Below are 27,185 nucleotides of genomic sequence, written 5' to 3'. Positions count from 1 at the left end.
GAACGTCGAATGGAGCGGTACTTTCCAAATAATCATTGGTCTGAAGTGCTCCGTTGTGGGGCTACGGCTGTAAAACGATAAACTGTTAGCAACGGGAACGCGTTAAATATGCGCATTTAAACTAAATTGCTCTAGTTAATACTCGTTGTACTAAAGAGAGAGGATATTCCAGTCCAGTTTAGTTTTGTGAGAAAGGCCGAGTTGAATTTGCTTGGGGAGAAGTGAGGGTAATGCAAGAGCGACAGGAGGCCTGGCGTGAACACAAAATCACGCTTAACTGAGAATGAAGCTGATACCATTCCGTGAAGGGCTCCATTTCTTGTCCGCTTATGGTGATGTATGTCGACATTGACTGGGTGTGAAACCTTATTTTCCTCTTCATCATCGAGCAAGGGTCGTACTACGGTTATAGATGTTTTCTCGAGTTAACTGAATCTTCCGTCGGTTCTTGGTAGAACAACATTATAATAAATGAAAAGCACTAGTTTGCTTTTGTTCTACAGTATTGTAGAACAGAAGCAAACTGGTGTTTTTCTCGTGCCTCATCTCCTCATAAAATTTTATGTAGTGCGTCTTGTCACAAGAGATTGGGAGTTCAGAGTTGACACGAAACTCGTGAAGTTTCTTTACGGTATGTCTGGCTTATGTGACAGTCGTAGTAACAGTAGTAGTAGTAGTAGTAATAGTGGTAGTAACAATAATAATAATGGTAAATGCAAGCCATTTGATACTGATTCTTCGAGTTTTTAGCCCCATTTTTGTCCCAGGAATTTATTCCTTCTACGTTTTTATGATCTTAACTTGTTTTACTATCGAACAGTAATTTATATAGTCAGTATATTATATTATTAGCATTACAATATGAGAGTCGTCTTGTTATTTCTTGCTATTTACATAGCTGTGGGCTTAGTCTTTCCAACGTTTGTAGCCCCTGGCTCACTTACACGTAACAAGTCGTGTCCTGTTGTAACCTCAATATTGCTCGTTCTTTTTAGTGGTGAGCGTAACTTTGTAAGCAAGCACAAAGATATCCAATCGGACTCCACTGCAGAAGAGGTACTCGTGACAGCCTGAGGCCATAAATTATAGTAATCACGAGATGGCAGTCGAAGTCATTTGCATTTTTATTTGACTTGTATGTTAACAGATTCGAACTGGTTTGCTCAAGATTACTTCAGAACTTGAGCAGATATCGCGGTAGTAAATTACTGTAGAGTTTAACGCTAAGCCCGCAAGCAGTCTCGTGTTCGTGTCAGGCACACTGTCGTTTGTTTGCATGTACACGTAATCCAGAAGTGACAGCAACTACCGCATATTCTTACTCACTAACATCTTTGGTCAGTCATCTTAAACAGCTGGAACTACAGCGTGCATCATAATTAATGGCTTAAACGCATACAGTTAAAAATATACAATAATAAAACAGTCTCACAAAGAACCTCCTGCGAGCGAGATCGCAAGTTCAGTCTTCAGTAAGGCTCATCTGAAAGTGTTCTGTTATCAATTATGACAGGAAAAATACGTCAGGAGGACGACAGAAAATGAGTGCCGGGGGGTGCAGAGATCAACCTTCTATTGGATGCCTTTATTACTCTTCACCATATGCACTCCGTCTTCAGGCCACAAGTGGCCCATCGGGGCCATCCGACCGCCGTGTCATCCTCAGATGAGGATGCGGATAGGAGAGGCGTGTGGTCAGCACATCGCTCTCCCGGTCGTTATGATGGTTTTCTTTGACCGGAGCCGCTACTATTCGGTCGAGTAGCTCCTCAATTGGCATCACGAGGCTGAGAGCACCCCGAAAAATGGCAACAGCACATGGCGGCTGGATGGTCAACCATCCCAGCGCCGGCCACGCCCGACAGTGCTTAACTTCTTTGATCGCATGGGAACCGGTGTATCCACTGCGGCAAGGCCGTGGCCCCTTCACGATATGGACATCTCGATATTCAATAAATGTTCAAAACAAACCATTAACTTGCCCCATGAACACCGAATGGAAAATGGCGTATCACAGTGATCACAAGGGTTCCCAACATTACCATCGAAGGCGAACTCTTTGAGAGTTACGAACCATGCAGGACGTTCTGCTAGGTATCCACTTTTAAGGAATGCATATAGAATCATATTGGCGTAACGGGAAGATGAGAACTCATGGAATGTGATGCAATGCAACCGAACGCAAGCAGTGTGTCGTGGAGCTTATCGTGAAACTGTCTTTTTTTATGAGGCTTAGCTGTAGTTAGTGCGATAATGTGTGTTATTTGGCACGGAAAATACAAACATCCAGAGGCTGAATTTGTCCAGTGGTTCCAGATCGTACGAACTGCAATGTGACACACTTTTCAGGAGGGATGGATTGCTCTTAACGAGTATGATTTTTTATTTTTTTTATTTTTTTTTACGCAGACCAGGAATCGTGAAACAGCAAGTTATTTTGACCAGCTATTGGTCAACAGCAGTACTCATACCATAGCTGCAATACTCTTACACCCATTTTCCCACCCTCGCTTGCTGTGACGTAAATATTTCTTACTGTCCTTGCAAGATCACGCACACGTGAAAGAATCGTAGGGGGGTAGGGCACCCCCAACCTCTCGCAGCACAATAAATTTCTATCCAGCGAGTTTTCCATTTACATGAACAGTTGGCATAATTGTATACGAATGCGTTAAGGCACATGTTAATGAATCTTGATACAACTCTCTTGGTACCTCTAATTCTCAGAATTTTTTCATACACATTTCCTCTTCGAAACCCGATTGGTCGGAGTTGAAAAGAAATTCCTTATTGAACGGTGCGATAAGTGAAACGTCCCCTTTGAACAATTATACACGACTGTGCCTAACCTGACACACAATATTTTTTAGCGCAACGCAATCTGACTTTCAAAATTCCCTACAAAAGAATGGCCCTGACTAACATTAAACTATACCTTTCACAAATCACTTACCTCACAAAAATCTTCGCTGCTCAAGCTACTGCAATACAGCGAGCGCCACTACTGCCAGCTAAATAAAAGATTCAAACTATGGAAGGCACTAACTACTGATAGGGATAGTTAGCAAATGAAAGATATTAGTAGAGAACAAACAATGTATTTACCTTGATATCATCATATATAAATATAGCAGTTCATGACAAATTTCAATACTCCGCCATCTCTCTCCCCACATCCACCACTGCTGGCGGCTCACCTCCAACTGCCTAGCGCTACGCGCTGTTCACAGCCAGCTGCCTAACACTACAATGGCGAGTATCCCAATTAAATTGTGGGTATTGCCCAGAAGTAATGCAAGAGTAGAAAAGAACTATTTTGATGTCACCTTTGAACCGTTTTATCGTATGGAACAGATAATTCTTACAACAGTAGGACTTGACAAAATAATTCATCAAACATCTAATGGACCTGTGGACTTTGGTCCAGTGTTTAACATTCCTGTTAGAGGTGTATAAACTTCAGAGACAGATAGAATTGCTGGGTCAATCTGATGGTGTCGGTCTTGAAAAAATTTGTTTTGCCCCTCTCACATCTCTTTTTACAGGTCCTGCACAGGTTTCAGACTGTGCAGTACAAAGTATATGGGGCTATTACCAAGATGACTTAGATACTTTTAATTCTACAAGTGAGGAATCTAATTATACTGTAAACTATTTGGATCACTTCAAAACTTGTAGTCAAAATCCTTATAATATCAATTGCTTAGCTCGTTTTAGGGGAGCAGTAGATCCTGCACTTGCTGTTGGTGGGTTTCTTAGTGATGAAAATAGTTTGTCAGAGAATCCAAATTATGAGAATGTCACAGCTCTCATACTTACGTTCGTTGTCTGGAACTATGAAAATGAAACAGCGCTGCAACCAGCACTGAAGTGGGAGAAACTTTTTATTGAGTTTATGAGAAACTGGATGCAAACAAAACCTCCCTTTATGGATGTAGCTTTCAATGCAGAACGATCAATTCAGGATGAATTGGAGCGCAGCTCAACAGCAGATGTAAAGACAGTTTTCATTAGTTATCTGGCAATGATTTTGTATGTTGCTATTTCTTTAGGTAAAGTAACAGGATCCAAAATGGCAAATAACCCTGAAAATGTGCTTGAAGACAGCACCCAAGCTGGAGGAAGGAATAGAGAGGATTCAAATTTGTGTAGTAAGATAATGAAAGATTTTGCGTTGTTGTTGATTAATGCAAAAATTTCACTTGGGCTGGGTGGTGTCCTTATTGTTCTTGCATCAGTAGCAGCATCTGTAGGATTTTTTGGATACATACGCGTCCCAGTTACTATGATTATTATTGAAGTTATGCCTTTTCTTATTTTGGCTGTAGGTGTAGATAATGTGTTTATTATTGTGCAGTCATACCAGAGAAGCAAACGTTTTGAGAATGAGAGTCAAGCAGAGCACATTGGACGCATTATGTCACATGTAGGACCGTCCATTTTACTTTCAACTTTAGCTGAATGCTTGTGCTTTTTTCTTGGAACAGCATCAGGCATGCCAGCAGTTCGTGAATTTGCGATGTATTCAGGTTTTGCTCTTCTTGTTGATTTTGTCCTTCAGGTTTCTTGCTTTGTCAGTTTACTGGCATTGGAGTCTCGCAGACAAGAAGACAACCGTTTTGATATCTGTTGTTGTGTGCAGAGCTCACAGTCAGACTCCATTTCGTCTGATGGTGTTCTGTATGAATTTTTTAGAACAAAATATGTTCCATTCTTAATGAATTCAGCTGTACGGGCTTTTGTGTTTGTTGCTTTCTTTGGATTTCTGTGTTTCAATATTGCTTTTATTCCCAATTTGGAAGTGGGCCTGGATCAAGAATTGTCTATGCCAAGGGATTCATATGTATCAAAATATTTTGAGTTTATGAAAAATTATTTGTCCATTGGACCTCCTGTGTATTTTGTTGTCGATGGGGACATTGATTACTCACAAGATATTGTACAAAATTCCCTCTGTGGCAGTCAGTATTGTTACCATAACTCGCTTACAACTAAGATATTTAGTGCTTCAAGGCAGCCAAATATCACATACATAGCTCGACCAGCAACTTCGTGGATAGATGATTATTTTGATTGGTGTAGCATTGATAACTGTTGTAAATATTTTCCCAATAATGGCTCCTTCTGTCCAAATGACTATACTAAATGCTGATATTGTGATATCAAGCTAGATAACCATTATCGTCCTCAAGCAGGAGATTTTAAAAAGTATTTACCTTATTTCCTGGAAGACAATCCCACAACAACATGTGCGAAAGCTGGTCATGGCTCATATTCTAGTGCCGTTAACTACAAGTTTGATAATGGCACTTTGTCAGAGTTTAGAGCCAGTTATTTTATGAGTTATCATACAGTTCTGAAAAGTTCGAGAGATTATTATAAGGCTTTTGGGGCTGCAGTTTCTCTGTCAGCAAATATATCAAATGCAATAAATGAGGTGTTAAGAAACAACAGCGTTGATTCAGAAGTAATTGTCTTTCCATACAGTGTCTTTTATGTTTTCTATGAACAGTACCTAACGATGTGGCATGATACACTTAAAATCTTAGGTATTTCTGTTGCAGGTATTTTCATTGTGACATTTGTTTTAATGAGCTTTGATATAGCATCAGCTCTAATATTGATGTTAACAATAATTGCAATTGTTGTTGACATTGCTGGAATAATGTACTGGTGGCACATCTCCCTGAATGCAGTTTCACTTATTAACTTGGTGTTGTCCCTTGGAATATCAGTTGAATTTTGCTCACATCTCCTACATTTTTATATCCATTCAGATGAGAGCAATAGAGTGTTGAGAGTCTCAGATTCACTGACTAATATTGGGAGCTCAGTATTTTCTGGAATTACACTAACGAAATTTGTTGGCATAACAGTTTTAGCATTTGCAAACTCTCAGATATTTCAGGTTTTTTACTTCAGAATGTATCTTCTCATTATTCTTTTTGGAGCTGGACATGGTTTAATTTTCTTACCTGTTTTGCTAAGTTATATTGGTCCCTTGAGAACTAAAAGTGTACCCAGGAATGTGCGGATAAATTCAGAAATTGTAGGAGACAGCAGAATCAGCAGCTAGTTCACTGACATTTTATGATGTTTGGTTGTGATGGATATTGTCGTGAATTTATCCAGTGTACTAGAAGAGTTAGAAATACTCATAAATACTTTCTTACTATACTCATTGGTGTAGACTTACCATTAAGAACCACGGAAGAGTTAGTCCAGGTAGACTACTAAATGTACATCGAAGGAAGGAATGTGAAAAGAATTTTTTTTGTTATGGCCACACTGAGCTCTGATTCAGGAATCACAGTATTTTATAGCTCCAACTGTAGATGATTAGTGTATGTTTGTGTCACTGTTCCTAAATATTTTAAAACACAAGCAACTGTAGTCCAGTTATTATACAGCACCCAAATAATTTTCAAAGATTTTGGTACTGTATGCAGGCATATATGTGTGATTTTACAATGATAGTCATGAAAGTTCTGTTAAAATACAGACAGTAAAATGGAAACATCACTTTAAGATAAAAATAACTGTGCCAGCTTGTCATTGAGTACTAGAAACTCTGGAGCATACCGCTTGTGGAGCTACAGAATGTCACTCATTTATTTGCATCTCAAGAGTGATGAACATAAATTTGTGTATTCATTTTTATTGCAAGTAAAATGTTATGTTTTTAAGGTTTGAGATCAATTGCAGAAATTCACAACTATACAGTCATGTTTGGTGTTTTAAACGTGTTATGAAGTGCAGTCAGCATATGAAATTCATATTAGGTGTCATTCAGTTTTCCATCTTCAGCCCATATTGCATTGACAGTTTATCTTGGAGAACATGAACAAAAAATGTTTCTAGAGAACATCAACAAAACAGGTTTCAGCAGTTTATTCACTTATATATTATGCGAAAACTTGTATTCTTTACAATATCTTTCTACTTTGCTTCCTTGGACATTGGTAGATGGTTTGCTCCATGTAATTTTTTAAATAAAGGTAAATGTGTTTCTGTGTATCATTTACAATGACATGAGAACAAACAACAGTGAAATTTCATAATGTAACATGAATTAAATAGCAGCTAGAGACTGGTATGGTTTCAGTTATGTTTTGTTCCATTTTTCAAGCCTTCTGGGCCAAACCAGTATCATAGTAACAGGGGTAGAATGAGAAAACTCAGCTTTTTTCCTTAGAACCTGTACTTTAGTACCATATTATTTTCTACTGTGATATCAGTGATATTGTTCTGTACCTTATTTGTTTGACATACCAGCGCCATATACACACATAAGTTAGCTTATGTGAGCAAACCCATATTACATCTAAGAACTATTATGTCAGACTCACTGCAACTGTTGTGGAAAAGTTTACTTACAACATAGCAACAATTTTTGTATTGTTTTAATGAGAGATACTCATGTTTTTGTAATTTTTTATGTTAATTTTTGCATGTTCTTTACATTATAAGTCTCCATTGTAATATTCAGTGTGTAACTTAATTTTTGCAGGCAGCTGCTTATGCTTGTCATAGCTAGTGGTATTGCATTACGATTTTCTTTAACTATTTTCCACAGTATCACCTACAGCGATAGAATACTAAGAATGATATCATAGGAATATTTAACCTGAAGTCCTCAGTTTCTTTAATGTAATAATGGAGCTGCCCTTTTTTCATTTGGTGAAAAATATAAAATGTGTACTGATATAAATGGCGGAAGAGTGAATTCTCATAAGGTAAACATGTTAATAAGAATATGGCCCAAAGCTTCGTTTTTCATGTCTCTTTGCAATGATTTGAAAAGCTACTTGACAAAACTTGCATTCTATAAATCGTTTGCTGTGAGTACACTCCATAAAATATGTGAATACATTTTTTGATTCACATGTGTAGTAATGCATTTGACAGTTCACTGAGAATTAATGGTTAAGAGATGAGTGGTGGAGATAGGAATATTGAAAAGCTTCTTATTTACCTCCTCACCACCAAAAGTGCTGTCAAGGATTATACAGGCTGGGCACTCAATTAGGATAGAATTTTCATTCCATGTGAATGGGATGGTGATTCTTAAAGAGACAAGTTGTTATATCCAAACTGAACTTTTCACTCTGCTGCAGAGTGCACACTGATATAAAACGTCCCCTTTGAACAATTATACACGACTGTGCTTAACCTGACACACAATATTTTTTAGCGCAACGCAATCTGACTTTCAAAATTCCCTAGAAAAGAATGGCCCTGACTAACATTAAACTATACCTTTCACAAATCACTTACCTCACAAAAATCTTCGCTGCTCAAGCTACTGCAATACAGCGAGCGCCACTACTGCCAGCTAAATAAAAGATTCAAACTATGGAAGGCACTAACTACTGATAGGGATAGTTAGCAAATGAAAGATATTAGTAGAGAACAAACAATGTATTTACCTTGATATCATCATATATAAATATAGCAGTTCATGACAAATTTCAAAACTCCGCCATCTCTCTCCCCACATCCACCACTGCTGGCGGCTCACCTCCAACTGCCTAGCGCTACGCGCTGTTCACAGCCAGCTGCCTAACACTACAATGGCGAGTATTACAACAATGCAAAGCAGCCACAGACTGCACACAGCACAGCCAGTGATTTTCATACAGAGGTGTCGTTACCAATAAAAAAACCTAAAGAGCCTACTTACATAAGTTCGTTAATCCATATAGAAATGTTCGTTAATCTCATACACAAATTTTCAGGCAGATTGCACTATTTTCTTCGCTTCGTCAAGTTGAAGCTTTGTTTGAAATTTCAGTATTTTACGTCTTCTAGCTCTGCAGCACTTTTAGAAGTTACGCAACCATGCCCTGATTGCCTTGAAATCACTGTAAACCGTGTCGCCCGCAATTTGAGGTGCGTGACGTAGTGTGTCACTGACATGCTCATCCCGTAAATTGTATCAAGCATCCCTGAAAGGCGCAAACATCAGTTTTTGTATGAAGTGCGCCTTGTCCTCATTTGAATATCCGTAGTTTTTCTTGTGAACTACACGGTCGTATTGCTGCTTACTTATTCTAAATTTGTTCATAATTGTTCTTTACTACGCTCCAGATGATCTTCGATGTACCTAATTATGTTTAGTATCCGCCCCTTGGACAACGATTGTCCTTAATTACATTTCACTGGATATGGGATTAGTGGCTTCCTGTCCGAGAAATATGATGAATTGCATGTCTCGACACCTGTTTCAATAACATTTTCACTTGTTAAGCAGGTATAGTCATCATTGTACTCCACATACTCATTGTCTGTCGAGTGTTTACAACACCTTACATTCTACTGAATCGTATTCATCCATTTTATTTGCCACTTCTTTCTCAGTCTGCGAAATTCCTCGGAATACTTTCTGATAAAGTGTCAACTTCGGTAACTGTTATTGTAGATATAATGCAACGTTTGCTTTGTGTATCGTTGCCGTTGCTCTGCTTTGTATCAACACCACTAGCACTATAGCCCTGTTATGTGGTACTCGTCGACTAAGCAGTTCCACTACGCTTCGTAGCCTCATGTTGTGCTCGCCATTGCATATCTCCAGTACCCTCCCTCCCCCCTCCGTTGCCATTAGTTACCAACATTATGGTTTTTGGGTAGACAATGTGTGGGGCGTCGAATGCATAAACATCATTGGCTTTTTGTGATTTCGCACTCAATGGGTTCCTTGTCAGTAAATGTAAGTGCAGAGACGAACCGTTTGCGAGGTAATTGTAACTTTGTGGTTACAACTCATTCGATTCTACGTAAACGTCCTCCCAGCTAGAAAAAAGCAACAATACCATACAACGTTAACAAACGTCTTGGGGATACTTTGGTAGAATTGTAGGTGTTGTGAATGAACATGACATTAGTAACCTGACTGTACTAGTAGGTAAAGGTGTTCAGAGTGTATAGCTGGATGAAAGCCTGTACCCGTCAACGGATATAATTTCGAATCCTTTCGCTCCTTTCTGCATCATTTCGAAGTTCTTGACAAGCACTAACAAGTTTCTGCTCCATTTCTTCAATCACGTTAACAGAGTGGCATACACTACAACTGTAAGGTGCTTCCGGAGACAGGAATCCATGGGGTTCACATTACGTAATCTTGGAGGCCACAGCGTAGGTCCTCCTAGCTCAGTGTATCTTTGGGCATTTGCAGTGTTAGATTTCCTCTCACCACACCAGCATAATTTGTCGATGCTGCATTACGCATGTACCATATTCTTTGATCTACATCTACATACATACTCCGCAATCCACCATACGGTGCGTGGCGGAGGGTACCTCGTACCGCAACTAGCATCTTCTCTCCGTGTTCCACTCCCAAACAGAACGAGGGAAAAAGACAGAACGAGAGAAAAATGCTCTGAGAAAAAATTCCCAAGCCATCATGCAGGATGATGCTGCAGAAACCGAAGGTAATGTCGTCTAGTATCTCTAACATCACACGAGAAACGTCACTGATGTGGAGACTCATGCAGAGCATGTGTGTTGAAACCTAGATGACTCAAATCGTGAGAATGGCGCTAATGAAACCACCGTCACGAGTGTAACCTGCTTCAAATGTAAGGGAACTGTTGTTGTCAAACGTAGGTTTGCTTACAGTTTGTTCTTACATCCACTGACAGAATTTAGTCTTGGATCAAAGTCTACCTCACTAAGATGCTAAACTCTCGTTGGATGTGGTACGAGTACGTTGCATTGCGATGCATTACTCTCCAAACACTACCATGGCTCATGACAGGAATTTATGTAGTAAGTTTCCTTGTCGACAATCGTGGGCTTGGTCCGACTGTTTCCAGAACCACATATTCAAGAATAGGTACAATTTTTGCAGGCCTAGCCACTCCTGCAGCGTATGCAAAGTTCTCAGTTTCTCCGTGGCATTGATGAACCGTTGTAACATTCGACTGTCAGGCAGGATAGAAGTGTGCAGCCTCACCTGCATTGCCGTTAGACCTACCATAAACGATATACTTATAAGCACACTCCTTGTTAGTGTAACATTCCATGTTACCGCCAACTCTCATACAACACAACTGATGCTCTGCAAACAACTGACTTGAGTGGCACGGTGACTGTGTACGTGATGTCGCATCCATCCTCAGCACGCAGTGCTACATAGAATCATGTCAGTGGTGGCTTATAACCACAAACTCGCAAATTATCTCACAAACAGTTTATTTGCAGATATGCGTTTACTGAGACTCTTTTGCTTCTAGTACCATGTTTTTTCTACTGCATGTGTTTATGCTAGTAATTATAAAATACCCTGTAAATTCTACTGAGAGGGTTTCCATATTGGTATGTAAATGCTTTTGAGGGCAGGTATGCCCTCCTTTATATAAATTTTATCGGCTATTGACTTAATTTTGCGGTGCCATAGACACATTATAGGTTGTAGTTTAGTAGAATGTCGTTACTTCATACCTTCCACAAACAGAAAATGTTTCATCGAAAGTATTCAAAAATTTCCAATAGATATCGAGTTGTAAATCCTAACAGTCGTATTTTCAGTGTAAGGTGGCAGCTTGAATGAATATCCATTTCGCACCTTTCATGATATTTTATACGTCATAACAAGTAGAGGAATATGTCCACCTGACATACTTCGGCGATAATGAGCAGGTTTGCCTATCAAAAAGTACTGTATGTAATGCAAAGGGACGAGACTCAATTCGACAGCACACTGAACCCAAATCCTGCATGTCAGTGAGGCGAGAAAAGCTGCTAGAAGAAACATTTTAGCTTGGGGGAGATGCAAGTTGTTCTGTCGCTGCCCGCGTACAATGGAAGACTTCTAAGATGTTTTGGTGACCCACGGTGAGAGGGACAATGAACCCGCCGGGCGATATATCAAGGGGAGCAGGTAGCAGTGCATGGCATTCTTCAGAAAACTGCGTTGGGGAATTTCCAGATAGACATACCGGACCAGCGGCGCTTGATCACGTGAAATGCCCATGGTACGCTAGTGATGTATGCATGTAAGGAGTAAAAAGGGGCGATATTTCGCCGCAGTTTAATGGTACGCCCTTTGCGATTGTCAGAGGTAGTTTCCACAAGATGAAAAGAACGCTTCCATTGGTCTGAAAAAGCCGTGACATGAAGCACGAAATTACACAGGTGGGGGACAGTTTGCTATGAAAGACACAAGATTGAAAACATTGGGGACTCTCCTCTGAACCAACGTCAAATGTAGAACAGGCGCTTCACGCTCTGTATGACGCCAAAAAAGGAGTTTTGTGTGAACACTGCATTCACTTTGGCTGACATTCAGCTAGAAATTAGCTAAAGAATCGTTCAGCTCCGATAGTGGAGAAACAAAACAGCCATGTAATTAACTGTTCTTGCGAGAACTGAGATGGCATTGAAGTATACGAGCTGCACCATGCATGCAGGTGTATATCGCCATATTTTCCAGACTGTGGATGATTGATGTTTTCTTGCCTAACGAGAAACATAGGACAGTTTCAGCTGATAAAATCAGTAAGGTTTTGACTAGCATTTTATAGGGTGTGAGAGGTTGAGAGAAGCCATGCAGCTGACAGCACATCGCACCCAAAAGGTAAATCCCACTGGCAGAGGGGTAAACGTGTTGGCTCACCAGCTTGCGTCCACTGTGAACTCAAGCAACCTTGAGTACTCCTTTGCTCATATCGTCACAAAAACTAACCATCCTCCATAGGCTTCATTGTCATCCTAAACGGGACCTAACGTAGAACGAGAATCGGATGATTTGTCGTAATATTGGCCAACTTCACTGTGTATAAGTAAGAAAAATTCTATTTAGATTTGATATTGTTGTGTTCAGTGTTATTCATGCTAAACAGGACATAATGATTTATATTGACCACTGTCCTGAAATAGTCATGTCACAATCAATGTAAACTCCTGTGCTTCTTTAACAACAAAATAGGAATAAAATAGTTTTACAGCTAAACACCAGTGTGCTCTGTCCTAGAATAAGAGTCCACTCCTAACTCATTCACTGGTTCTAGCGATGCTAATGCACTGACAGGGTGATTTGCTGATGTCTGACAAATGTGAAGAGTAGTGGAGTGTCAGATCACCTACAGTATATGAGAGTCTTGGCTAAAAAATGTTCTCTGCGTAAGACGGACCTGATCAACAGGAATGTGTCTACAACATAGTTACACTTTTAATTGTTGTTCTCAGACGGAAAAGGTGTTATAGAGTTACGTAACGCACTCTTCAACAGCCAACACATCACTTACATGATAATACATTAAAAAAGACATTGGTAAGGGAGGTCTTTCTCAATCATAAAATTTTCAGAATTTATGTTTGTTTTAAACAATGTAATTTCTTTCAAGCGAAACGGCCAGTTTATAGACGAGAGTACTGCAAATCTCTGTTCCAAACAAAAAACGTATGTTTCTACGTGTTAGCTTTAAGACTGTCATTATGATTTAGATAACGACAGCAACTGAAAAAAATAGTTGTTCAAAAATAACCATTCTCTCTCTCTCTCTCTCTCTCTCTCTCTCTCTCTCACTCTGCACCCGACCAGACCTCAGAAGGCCAAACGGCACTGACCGACCGCCCTGTCATCCTCAGTCGATAGGCGTCATTGGATGCGCATATGGAGGAGAATGTGGCCAGCACACCGGTCTCCCTGCCGCTGTCAGTTTTCGTGATTGGAGTCGCCACTTCTCAATCAAGTAGCTCCTCATTTGGCCGCGCAAAGGTTGAGTGCGCACCGCTTACCAATAGTATTCGGCGGATGCAGACGGGCACTAATCCAAGTGCTAGACAAGGCCGACAGGGCTTAACTCCGGAGATCCAATGGGAACGACGAGGCTGTGTTTCTTCATGTTATGTAGGAAGTACCACTTTACTGTGCCCGTCTGACTTCAGAATGCGCTAGTGAATTTCGTGAAGATGGGGAACTGGGGCTGTCTGCGTGTTTTCAGTGTGTAAGCTTGTGTTTGGTGTTTTGTATGTGTGTTATTGCTCCCTAAAGTGGCGTATAAGGATTAATTTTAGGCTTTTGTGAGAAGCTTCTGGTGGTTCGTGTCCTAAGTTTTGGTTGAGAAGTGGGACGAAGTTTGTGTTGTTTCGTAAAATTTTGTGGATTTGTCCTGAACAAGTGTGCAAATGGTGGTTTGGTCTAAAGTGTCTCTCATGTGTGTGTTGGCGAAGTGTCTGCAAGCGTCTGAGATGACATGAAAAACTTTGTTCTGGAGAGTTGCAGTCGCGTTAGAGCGGTGTCTGAGGCCATAGAACACACCTCCGAGCCACAGAAGTTGACCGTAAATATGAGCTGGTGACAGAGCAGGGTTTGCACCGAATGGTTAATCCGTCAGCTTTCAGGAGGGGATACAACCAACAGAAAAGTGCGCGGACTTCGTTTCCTGCGGTGGTGAGATGCCTGTTCCACGTCAGGCGCCGATCTATTTCATGGATAATGTATATTACTGAGTTACTCCAATTCAGTTCTCTGCCGTGAGTGGTGAGTTGACAAGGGAACTTGATTTTGGGGGTGAAATAGATCGCCCGGCTACTTGTGGTGTTGGTTTTTATCTTCCACCGATTACGTCACTGTGTGGTGTTGCCAAGGTGTTGTTCTAAGTGGTGATGCATATGGATGAGGCTGCGACTGCTTTTGGATTTGGTGATATCTTCGGCATAGAAAGCTATCTCTTCACCGATCTGCCTAGGAATGTTGTTCGTGTACATGGTATAAAGTTTGGGACCTACGAGGGCAGTTCAATAAGTAATGCAACACATTTTTTTTCTCGGCCAATTTTGGTTGAAAAAACCGGAAATTTCTTGTGGAATATTTTCAAACATTCCCGCTTCGTCTCGTATAGTTTCATTGACTTCCGACTGGTGGCAGCGCTGTACGGAGCTGTTAAAATGGCGTCTGTAACGGATGTGCGTTGCAAACAACGGGCAGTGATCGAGTTTCTTTTGGCGGAAAACCAGGGCATCTCAGATATTCATAGGCGCTTGCAGAATGTCTACGGTGATCTGGCAATGGACAAAAGCACGGTGAGTCGTTGGGCAAAGCGTGTGTCATCATTGCCGCAAGGTCAAGCAAGACTGTCTGATCTCCCGCGTGCGGGCCGGCCGTGCACAGCTGTGACTCCTGCAATGGCGGAGCGTGTGAACACACTCGTTCGAGATGATCGACGGATCACCATCAAACAACTCAGTGCTCAACTTGACATCTCTGTTGGTAGTGCTGTCACAATTGTTCACCAGTTGGGATATTCAAAGGTTTGTTCCCGCTGGGTCCCTCGTTGTCTAACCGAACACCATAAAGAGCAAAGGAGAACCATCTGTGCGGAATTGCTTGCTCGTCATGTGGCTGAGGGTGACAATTTCTTGTCATAGATTGTTACAGGCGATGAAACATGGTTCATCACTTCGAACCTGAAACAAAACGGCAATCAATGGAGTGGCGCCACACCCACTCCCCTACCAAGAAAAAGTTTGAAGCCATACCCTCAGCCGGTAAAGTCATGGTTACAGTCTCCTGGGACGCTGAAGGGGCTATTCTGTTCGATGTCCTTCCCCATGGTCAAACGATCAACTCTGAAGTGTATTGTGCTACTCTTCAGAAATTGAAGAAACGACTTCAGCGTGTTCGTAGGCACAAAAATCTGAACGAACTTCTCCTTCTTCATGACAACGCAAGACCTCACACAAGTCTTCGCACCCGAGAGGAGCTCACAAAACTTCAGTGGACTGTTCTTCCTCATGCACCCTACAGCCCCGATCTCGCACCGTCGGATTTCCATATGTTTGGCCCAATGAAGGACGCAATCCGTGGGAGGCACTACGCGGATGATGAAGTTATTGATGCAGTACGACGTTGGCTCCGACATCAACCAGTGGAATGGTACCGTGCAGGCATACAGGCCCTCATTTCAAGGTGGCATAAGGCCGTAGCATTGAATGGACATTACGTTGAAAAATAGTGTTGTGTAGCTAAAAGATTGGGGAATAACCTGGTGTATTTCAATGCTGAATAAAACATCCCCTGTTTCAGAAAAAAATGTGTTGCATTACTTATTGAACTGCCCTCGTAAATTCGAGCCTTGCGGGACACCTGCCACAATCAGTTGTGCCTGTCTGAACTTTTCTCCGTTCCTTACTAAGTACTATCGACCTTTAAGGAGGGAGTCAGTGATCCACATTATGTATACTGGGCACCCTGTCTGATCTGGCTATCGTGAGAGCGGATGGGAACCGACGTTACCACTGGGCGGGGCCGTTGCCCCAAGGAACCAGTAACACCCAAGTAATTTTGTGCGACGATAGACACGAGATGTCGTAACACACCTTACTTACCCTAATATGCGAAACCCTGTTTTGTCTTTTACACTGAAAACGGGCGTCTGGCCCGATACAGATTCGACTTAACTGTGAGTAAATAAATATTCATTCAACTTTTGTCGATTTCTGAATCACAGTGTCCTTCAAGTTAATGCAAGCTGCAGAAACCAGGTATAAGAAACATTAGAGCTGATTTAAAGCCTTTACGCTGCTTGCACTACTTCGTCTTTATGAATAAATATCGAAATACTCACCAAAAGAAGCAAAAATTCGAAAAGTATTAGTTTTATTCCGCTCCTCCAACTGTGTTTTAATTTTTATTCATGTTTCCGTTCACTTCTTTTTCGACACAGTTCCCTCGAATGTTCTGGGTGTGGTTATGTTTTTGAAACAGAAAACATATCAGTATCGATAAGAGAAGAATTGTGTTACGATCGCAGGACAAAGCTGTACTGTGATGACGGCGACAATGTCACAGTTTGACTACATAGCTACGACCAGTTCAAATGGTTAAAATGGCTCTAAGCACTATGGGACTTAACATCGGAGGTCAGCAGTCCCCTAGACTTAGAACTACTTAAACCTAACTAACCTAAGGACATCACACACGTCCATGCCCTAAGCAGGATTCGAACCTGCGACCGTAGCAGCAGCGCGGTTCCGGAACGACCAGTTTAATGCGGAGTTCAGCATCTATTATGAAAGTTATTTTCTTAAGCTTTTACTCCACATGTGGTTTCCAAGTTGATCGCACATCAATATTAAGACGTTCAAATGTCTACATGAAATTTAATTTTTTTACCTTCACTTTAAACGTTATCAAGTTTAACGGACGCATACTCTTTTTTCTACAATAGCTTCAGTATTTAAACTGCTAAATGGACATAGACATTCATGTCAGTCGACAGACACATGGCGGGGTAATGAGAATATTTGTTTCTTTTTATTTTTTGGCTAGGTGTAGGGGAAATATATGGAGTACACAAAGTTATGAAAATGATACAGAGCTTTGTAAAATTTATAATTCATTGTACTAAATATTTGGATTATGCTAAATGTAAAAAAGGAAATGGCGAAGTAATTTTTCGAAATATTAACTTAAAATACTGTGATGATATTTCTGCTCATGCAGTTACAGTGCTTTGTATAAAAATTAATGGCCCGTTAGCTGACTATGAGAAGAACTTTTCCATACGATTCTTTAGTCTATATGTATATCTACACGCTACGTCAATTCCGACCAGTGTGGCTGTAGCGTCGTCAGTAGATGAACCGAGAAATAGCATCAAGAGCCTGTATGACAACTGCGGCAGGGTTTACATCTAAGCCTACGTTCCAGAATTGCTACTTGCTAGCAAAGGAGTTGTAGAGCCAGTTACAGACCCCTATTTGGGAGTAAAGTATTGCTCTTTGGTTTGAGTAACATGTTAAAGATCCCAATAACCTTAAGCTTTACGTCTTGATTTATTAGGTTATCTTTGAGGCACCCATGCTGATGTTTGGTAATTATCTACTCGGTAATACCTTGGCCACTAATCGGATTAACAGTGATGTCTTTGCCATTAATCTAACGCAACTAACGTTGCTAGCGGAGAGAAATGTCCCGTTGTCCTACAGGTCAACAGAGGTAATTTTAACTTCGATATGGCGTTTCCTGGTATATTCACTCAGCTTTCTCTTGGCAGTATTAGTTTCAAGCCTTGGATACTTCTAGACAGGTCATCTGAGGACCGCAAGATCTTGCTTGGTGTCAATCATAAGGCCTCAGAGGCAATATTTGTGCTTTGCAGTCGCTGTAGGTGGGTCGGATAAGCAGTGAATTTGTAAGATATTCGATCATCATTAATGACGTTCCACTCTTGTTGCCAAATATCCACTTTCCAGTGTTTCAGTAAGTGGTAATTCTAACGTAAGTGTTCTTTCACCCAGTCCCATTACCCAATCAGTGCTATGCTACATTATGTTTTACTGACATGACGATAGGGATGAAGTCTGGGGTTACCGCAAGGGTCTGTACTGGAACAGCAAAAAAGGCATGAGAGCACGAATTCATGTGAACTCTGCATTGGTACACTACGCTACTGCGTCTAGACCATGGCCACAAAGCTAAAGATTGCAGCTAAGGTGATGCTGTGGTAAGCCATGACCGCTAGCACCGGCAATATGTAAGGACACTACATATCTCTAGAATGTTATTTGTGAGGTTTTTTGTTTTTGTTGTTGCATTGTTGAAGTGGAGGTATATCTAAATCACATATAAACATTCTTCATTCTATTTTTTCTCTGATGACCATGTGTACAGTTTCATATAGCTTTCTTTTTAGTGTAATGTATGAGAATATGTTAACAGAAATAGATAATTTCAGTACACAAGCACATAGGACGTATGTGCCAGGGTACATCAATTAGCCTTTCAGCTAGTGCGGCCTAAACCTACGATCAATGTCACGCCGTTCGTGTTGTCAAACAGATCGTATTTTTGGGCTTCTACACCTAGCAACTGCAAGTGGTACATTCTAGACATTTCCAGAAAAATCTGTCCACACCTGGAGTCATGTGGGTCCATTTAAGATACTGTACTCGATTTTTTTTATCTTTTTTCGGGAAGGTAATATATTCGACCATTCAGTCTCTACAGCAGTCTCGGTAGCTTTAGCGAACAGTGTTAGATACCAGGAAATCTTTCATTCTCGCTTCAGAGTGTAGGGCCCTGTATGCTCTCGAAGGCGCGTTCGTTGTTCTGACAATTACGTGTTCCTACATTCCCGCTGCTCGAAGCTCCAGGTTCATTGAGTTCATTTCGTAAAACGTTATTGATCCTGACTGTGGGAATAATGTTCCTTTTGACAGAAGTCGTCCATATGAGAACCGGTCTAGAGAAATACACCACATGTATGTCAATCATTACGATTTGTTTACCCAGGGGACATTTATATTACTTTTTAATGACATTTCATTACTTTTATATCTCTGGGATTCTTGTCCTTTCTTTTGAGCTGAAAGTACACATTTTGTGTCCATGTTTACACTGACAATAAATATGCATTGAGAGTTTTCTGACTTGATTAAAACCTAGAGTGTTGTTTTTGCTCATGCGCACGTATTTCGGTGATGTTTCACCGTTTAAAGTGCGTGCAGTTTAGTTTTCTTAATAGCATATGATGATATCAGTGTCACTGTCCGTACAGTCGCTTCTGAACTACTAATAACAGACATCGTCATGAACAACACAATGTGGTATAACTCGTAAGAAAATTAAAGAGAACCCACTACGCATGCTGAAACATCATATATGATTAAAACACGGAAAATTGGAAATCTGTCCTAAGTTCCTATGGGATTAAACTGCTGAGGTCATAGGTCCCTAGGCTTACGCACTACTTAATCTAAGTTGCACTGAGGACAACACACAACACATACACCCATGCCCGAGGGAGGACTCGAACCTCCGACGGGGGCAGCGGCGCAAACGGTCATAAGACGAGACTTGGCAACTTGGCCACCCACCATAGTCATCCCTTTTCCCGTTGTACTTTCAAGTGGAGAGAGAAAAAAGACTATCTATACGCTTACGTACGATCCGTGTTTTCTTTTATCTTGTTCAGGGTCTTTAAGCAAGATGTCGTCTATTGTGGTGGCAGTAGGATTGTTCTTGTGACAAATGTCGGCTCGCTAACTTTTCTCAATACTGTTTCGCAAAAAGAAAGTCCTTTTCCATCTATAGACTGCCATTTAAGTTCATGTAGAATTTGTGTAATACTCGTGTGTTGATCGAGCCTGCACATAACAAAAGTGGCAACACACCTCTGAGTGCTTCGATGTCTTCCTTCTATCCGAATGGGTCGGAATTCCAGAGACTCAAGCAGTATCGAAGTCTATCTATCTATATCCGAATCCAGCTCCAGCTCCTACCGGGTCTGAGTGCTGAAGAGTCCTCTCAATTCTTTTTTTTCTTCCACTTGCTGGCAGGTCACACCTCTCCTTTCTACAGATATTCTCACTCCCGTTTTCAACCGTGTTCTTGGGCGCCACCTAGGTCTTTTCCCATCCATCTTTAGTTCTTCCATAATTTTGCGGAGTCTCTGCCCATGCATCCTCTCAACATGCCCATACCATCTTCATCTCTTTTTTTTTCAATTTCTTCTCTCATACTTTCTTGTTTAAGGTCCTTTCTAATCTCTATATTTCTTACTCTGTCCATTTTTGTTTTTCCCTTAACTGCTCTGAGAAATTTCATTTCCCCTGCTTGCAGTCTGCTCCAGTCCCTTTCTGTCATTGTCCATGTTTCTCCACCATAGGTGACAATAGGGAAGCAATAATTCTTATACATAAGGAGTTTTGCTTTTTCTGAAACTTCCTTATTCCAAACCAGGTGTTTAATTTTTTAGTAGAAATTGCCTCCCTTCTATAACCTTCTATTAATTTCTTTAGTTAGTCTTCCTTCTCTAGATATTTCACTCCCTAAATAAGTGAAACATTCTACCACTTTGAGGGGTTCTCCATTCAAGGTATTATTTCCGTTGATCCCTTTCTCTCTTCCAAATACCATTACTTCACTCTTATCTTTATTTATTTTTAATCCATACGTTTTCATTATTTCCTTCCCCGCATCAAACTGTAACTGTACATCTTACCTCTTTATCACCCCATCGAAGTATGGGCCGCAAAAGGTCTGTGGTCCTTTATAGACGAGCTACACTTTTCTAGAATCCTCCCAGCGAACAGAAGTCGATCATTCGCCATCCCAATGACCGAGATTATGTACTCGCTCGTCTTACATGTCGCGTGTCAAGCAGCACTTCATTAATACTGTATTCGAATATTATAGGAGTGTCTTTCCTACACTTCTGCACTAACGTACGTGTTTCCACGCTTAGAGTACGCTGGCATTCGTCACACCAAAGAGAATTTCTACTCAAGTCATCCTGTAACCACCTACACTTATTAAGAAGCGACTCTACCCAATAAACTACAGCGTCATCAGCAGACATTCACAGACTCTTGCTCGTTCTATCCGTCAAGTCTTTTGTGTATATAGAGAGTAAAAGTAGTTCTTTTACAATTCTCTGGGGAACGCTTGGCGATACCATTGTCTCTGATGAACGCTCGCTGTCAAGGACGAAGTACTAGGTTCTGTTACTTAAGAAGTCTTCGAGGCACTCACATATCTCTGAATCTATTCCGTATGCTAACACCTGCGTTGAGAGTATGTAGTGTGGGACACTGTGTAACAGTTACCAGAATTCTAGTAATTAGGAACAGGTTTTTGCACTTCAGCGATGATTCGCAGGATATCGTGTCAGAAAAGCGCAATCTGAGTTGGATACAAGCGATGTTTTCTATATGCTTGCTGATTCGTTGAGAGAAGCTGTTCTACATCGAGGAAATCGATACGCGTGTGACATGAGGTACCTAATATCTTCCAAAACGACGCACGTAAAAAAGAGGTTTTCCCGGGCTCATATATGAGATTCTGTTGGTGATAGAAAGGTCGGGTCAAGCTTTTCTATATAGCTCTTGGGCTAGGCACCATTTGTATGCCCAACAGAACGATCATCCTAGTGTCAGTATTGTATAGCACAGGGTCAAAAATAGAAACATTACACACTTCCTCCAGCTCAAGCGAATGGAGCAAATCGGTCGGTCCTTTTTGCATTTGATGTGGTCTACGACGGGCGTTAGCGTGTTTACGGAGGCACCATTAGTTCATGGGCGGTTCCTTACAAAACCAGAACCAAAGCATTTTTACCATTTTTGCGTATCAAAAACGAGCCGTGGACCCAAACGGTTACGTACAAAAAACAGCTGAAGTTTTTAAGATCCCGATCTCGAACAACACTGAAAATTTCCTTGATATCCTTATCTGCTTCCGAGAAACAGAGTTTCAAATTTACGCTACTTGTATGCTGAAATACACCCGTAAAATCCGGCGTGACTCGAGAACGTAGTTTATAAAGTTACGTAGTACGGAGAAATATGCTATTAGGTGTCTCCGATATCGTCATAAGGGTTCTGGCAACCTCATGTTGTAGCAGTAAAGCACATGCAAAATTCATTGTACGTAAAATACAGTATGAGTTGTAAGATTACTTTTGCGTTATTTCCGTTTCACATAAGTAATCTGTAAAAATTTTACTGGCTAACACATTTCATTTATAATGGACGAGCCTCGCTGGAATAGGGAAAAGAAGGGAACCAGAGGAAAAAATGCCCCTATCCGAGAATAAAAAATGCCAATATGTTTCTTTTTATTTAACAGACCCTGAAAACTGAGGAACCAGTTGCCTCATTGTACCTCCTTCAGCATTTTAGAAATTTTCCCATAACTTTTGGCATATTTACATAATGCTGCTTTCTAAGCAGAATGAGAAGGAAAAGGGGCAGTGGCAAAGAGACGGAAAGCCTGTAAGTACTGCAAGATAGTGGTTTTGTTATAAAAAAGCGAAGGAGACAACACGAATGTGAGAGAAAGAGAGGGAGACAGTGGCATAAAACGTATTAGACTGTAGCGGAACAGTGCTAGCGAAATAGTGAAGAAGAGAATGACGGGGGGGGGGGGGGGGGAGGAGGGAAGAGAAAGAGGAATTGGATGAGAGGCCAGTGATAATGAGAGGCAGAGTGTATGACGATGACACCGAGCAAGAGAGAGACAGTGGCGTGAGAAGAGACAGCAGCAGTGGGAAGGAATGATTGAGATAATAGCAGTAGGACAGAGGAAGAGGGAAATGGTGACAGTGAGAGTAGACGGTAGTAGTAGGACAGATCGAAGGAGCCAGTGTGTGTGAAACAAGAAACAGTGGCAGTTAGGGAGATACAAAGAGATGAAGACACAGTGTTGGGATGAATGAGTCAGTGAGAATGGGCAAGTGTGAGTGGTTAGGTATGAGGAGCACACAGTAATAGACTAGTGAGTGTGAGATAGTTATAGAAAGAGCGAAGGATAAAATAGGATGTGAGAGAAAGAGAGCGGCACAGTGGGAGTGGATCATAGTAGACAGTGGCAGAACAGTGCTAGGAAAAGAATGAAGGAGGGAGTGACCAGGTGGAAGGGGGAGGGGGAGGGAGGAAAGATCTTGTGAGCTGCATGTCAATAAAGCGCGAATTTGTTCGCTTATCAAAATTTTTGGGAAAATTTTTAAAGGTGCTGAGTAAGGTTGAATGAGACAGTTGGTACCCCAGTTTTCAGTCAGTCTTATAAATAAAAGGAACACATTCGTATTTTTGTGCTCTGACAGGAGGGTATTTCCGCTGGTTTATTATATTCAAATTCAGAATATGCTCAAGAATTTAGCAGCAAATCAGCGTTAAGGATATTTGTCTGTACTCTGGAGCATCCATTTTTTTACCCTTGTTTTGAGGGGCTTGTGATTTTCCGCTCGGGAGAGAATATTTCCAGCAGGTCCATTTTAGCCCTTCTGTTAAGCAATAGGCGGCCGTTGCTGTAATACCTGTGAGTGAATGCCACCTGGACGTGAGGTTTTGCCTTTTTATCGTCTAAAACACGCGCAGAGCATACACGCGGCTTAGGAGGACGTTCCCCTGTACCAGGAAGCGGTTTCTGCGCCCCCTGGACGGGAACGCCGGTTGCAGCCGCATCGGCTCGCCTTTCGCCGGCAGGATGAACTCGTCCTGTTCCGGTGTGTGTACTGAACAAGGCGCAGAGCCCGTGTCGTGCAGGGGGGTGGCGCAAGGCGACCATTTGCACACAAAGCCTCGCCGCGGCCGTGAATATTCATGCGCGCCCGCCGGCCGCGACACCGCTGCGCTACACGGCGGGAAAGGAGAGCAGCGGGGGCGTGTCGCAGGAAGCACGCTCCCACACCCGCCGGACACCGGACACCGTCCCCCCTCTCCTCCCAGCCGCCGCATCACCACGACATTCTCTGCTGCGAAAGCCGTTGCCTTGTGACAGATGGAGCGACACTAGCGCTCCAAGCGGTAAGGAAGCAGTAGCATGCGTCGTAAGAATAATGTTTGTTTTCAATTATTTTTAATTAATTAATGAAACAGTTCTTATATTTTTGGGTTCCATCCGTTAGTAAATTACCAAGAGGCAGGAATAACATTGATTCTACTACAGAGGCTACAAGTTATTCATGAAGAAATACCTTTGAATACGTATTAACAGAATCTTCCGTCGGTTCTTGGTAGAACAACATTTTAATAGTGAATGAAAAGCACCAGTTTACTTTTGTTCTACAATATTACTTTTGTTGTTAACCGGTTCTCGGCTTACAAGGTTGTGGCACATTTTATCATATTAACAGAAGCTTCCGTCGGTTCTTGGTAGAACAACATTATAATAATGAATGAAAAGCACACATCCACAGCTTTGATTATAATGTTAATGTTAAAATGCAGTACCACCACACTCTCAAACTGTAGGTTCCGTCAGACACCTCCATTTTCCTGCATTTATTAATTTCTGTTTATCTTATTGATATTGCTTAAGTTCCTTATGTATTCTGTATTTACACTGATTACTGTCTCTTGTTTTAATTGGTTTGTATCACTCTCCATCTTTCATGCCTCCTGATGCAGCCTTGTCTAGTACTAATTTTATTTTATTTTATTAGTTTTGTTTATTAATAGAAACTGTTATGTTGGCATGCTATTCCCATTTTGTGCTAAAGGTTTACCTGTCTACTCCATTGTTATTTATGTACTATTAAGTTTTTACTTTTTCATTTCAAAGATGTTACTTACTGTATGTTTCTACTTCAGTCTAGATGTGTTACTTCTCTTCCAATGTTGGCTGCTAACATTTAACTTCTTTGGTGATAATACTCAGTAGATTTCTGAAGATGGCCTTGCAAGCCGAAATCCGGCTAACAATAAAAGTAATATTGTAGAACAAAAGCAATCTGGTGCTTTACATTCATTACTTAGAATATGTGTTTATTTTGCAGCTTATTCCGCTCAAAGCGATAGAATATAAACACGTATTTCATTAATCAGAAACATACCTTCTTCTTGTAGTCTGTCGTTATTATCATAGGCTCTTCGTTTGTCAGTTAAAATTATTCATGGAGTCTGATAATTCGCCCATTCTCACATTTCTCTTTCTCATACACGATAATTTTTATAAATGTAATTACCTTTGCTTCGAAGGCGAATATGCTAGAGATTGTTGCTCAAATTTAACAACAATTATTGACTTGGTTTCTTCTTTTGACGATCTTGTGTTCGTTTGAACAGTTACCAGTCAGCGCCAGGCAACAGGCTGTACTGCGCATGTGCAGCTAAATGACGTAGGCAGCCCATGCTTGGTGCTTGCTCTGCTCAAACACTTTTCGTCGAATTCCTGGTGGAATTTCGTGGTGGGGCATCACGTTACCATGTGCAGCCCTGCGGCATGTTGTTGAGAGGACATAAAGAGTTGTACTTAGAGCAATTGTTTCATCATATCCCACCCAAATAAAGGATGCAATAAGGGAGCAGTTCTTGGCAAAATATCGTTTCAAAATTAGACTCCACAGTTCGAAGTGCCATAACATTTTGCTATGGGGTGAATTTGACAGATTGTTTTTTTTTTAATTCTTACTCTGCAGTATTGTTATGTAGCATTTCCAACAGGTTTACATCTACACAGCACTGCAAAAAGCCAGTAGGATGGAATACAAATTTCTTGGGAAAAAAAGAACAGTTTCTTGTGTAGCTTACACCGAAATAAAGGACAATAAAGTTCACGACTAATTCAAAACGTGCAAAAAATTAACAAGATTGTCTGTGAGGCAAAGAAACTGTACAACTGACAGTTTATATTCTACTCTAGGATTAAATATGAAGCCATGTGCGGAGTTAAAACGATAAAACACGGTATGCTGCCAGTCTACAATTTATCATAGAATGTCATTCTATAAATTTAAGACGTAAACACAAATTTAAGAAATAACTTCAGGCCCAGAGGAAGTAGTAGACAAGTGCCTTATGATCAAAAAACACTTTCACAGATGGCAGATTGATAAAATTCTGCTACAGCTGTCATTATATTTGAAACAAAATATTTAGACCAAATTTGCCTATTTAGTCAGCTTCAAGTAAATGTTTAAGTATGTTCGTACGTATATAGCATTAAGAGATCTTACAGTGTCATAAAAGGAACAGGACATCAGAGACTACTCCAACTAGCATGGGAATTTCGTAAACCACAGTACAATGCTTCATTCCTCTCTAATTGCACATTTATATGTCCAGATGCACTCTGAAGTACCTGATATTCAGCTTTTCATGTGGTTTTCGTGTTACCAATTTTCTCGGAGGTCCAGTACTGTATCCTCATGTTTGGTTCTTTATTATGGTATAATGTCATTCGTCACGGAAAATGAAAATTTGCACTTGAAACTGAACGAAGTTGAAAGTAGCCAATAGTGTGAAATGAAACACTTCGTTCCAAATAAACTAACTGCCTCAGCAGAAAAAAATTAATAGAAGCAAATTTCTCTACAAAACAGACAGAAATAACTTCATTAAGACATTAATGGTTGATTACTAATCACGTGGAAATAATATAAAATCAGAAAATTGAAACTACTAACTTATTTTTATCTTTCATGGTTATGAGAATGTATATTAATTCAGTTGATGACTCCCGGCCACAGAAATCTATTTTCATTTCATTTGACGTAGGAGCTGTAAACAAAGAGAACAGCAATATTTTGAAAACACGAAACATATACACGACTCACGTGGGGAAGGATTCCCCCCACTGTAACTAAGCTTGCTGTGCGCATGCTGAATCTGGCAGTTTGGGCGCGCCACAATTTTTCCGGGTAGCATCTGGCTACTTGCAGCTACTGCTCATGCAGTAAAGAGCCACGCTTCAAGTAGCCAGAAGTGGGAGGAAGGCACTGTTCATACGCGAG

At 40.9% G+C, this 27,185-nt stretch overlaps 1 protein-coding gene across 1 annotated transcript; it reads left to right on the top strand.

Moving 5' to 3' along the window:
- The first annotated feature begins 3,249 nt into the window (after positions 1 to 3,249).
- LOC124623090 (NPC intracellular cholesterol transporter 1 homolog 1b-like) lies at positions 3,250 to 6,409 on the top strand. The gene is given in 3 exon segments (XM_047148882.1): positions 3,250 to 3,434; positions 3,436 to 4,057; positions 4,157 to 6,409. Coding segments are annotated over 3 exon segments (2,727 nt in total). The 3' UTR covers positions 6,077 to 6,409.
- Positions 6,410 to 27,185: the final 20,776 nt, after the last annotated feature.

Source organism: Schistocerca americana, chromosome 7, assembly GCF_021461395.2.
Source record: "Schistocerca americana isolate TAMUIC-IGC-003095 chromosome 7, iqSchAmer2.1, whole genome shotgun sequence".
Lineage (NCBI taxonomy): Eukaryota > Metazoa > Arthropoda > Insecta > Orthoptera > Acrididae > Schistocerca > Schistocerca americana.
The sequence above is the reverse complement of the archived record's forward strand: the minus strand, read 5'-3'. Positions and strand labels throughout refer to the sequence as shown.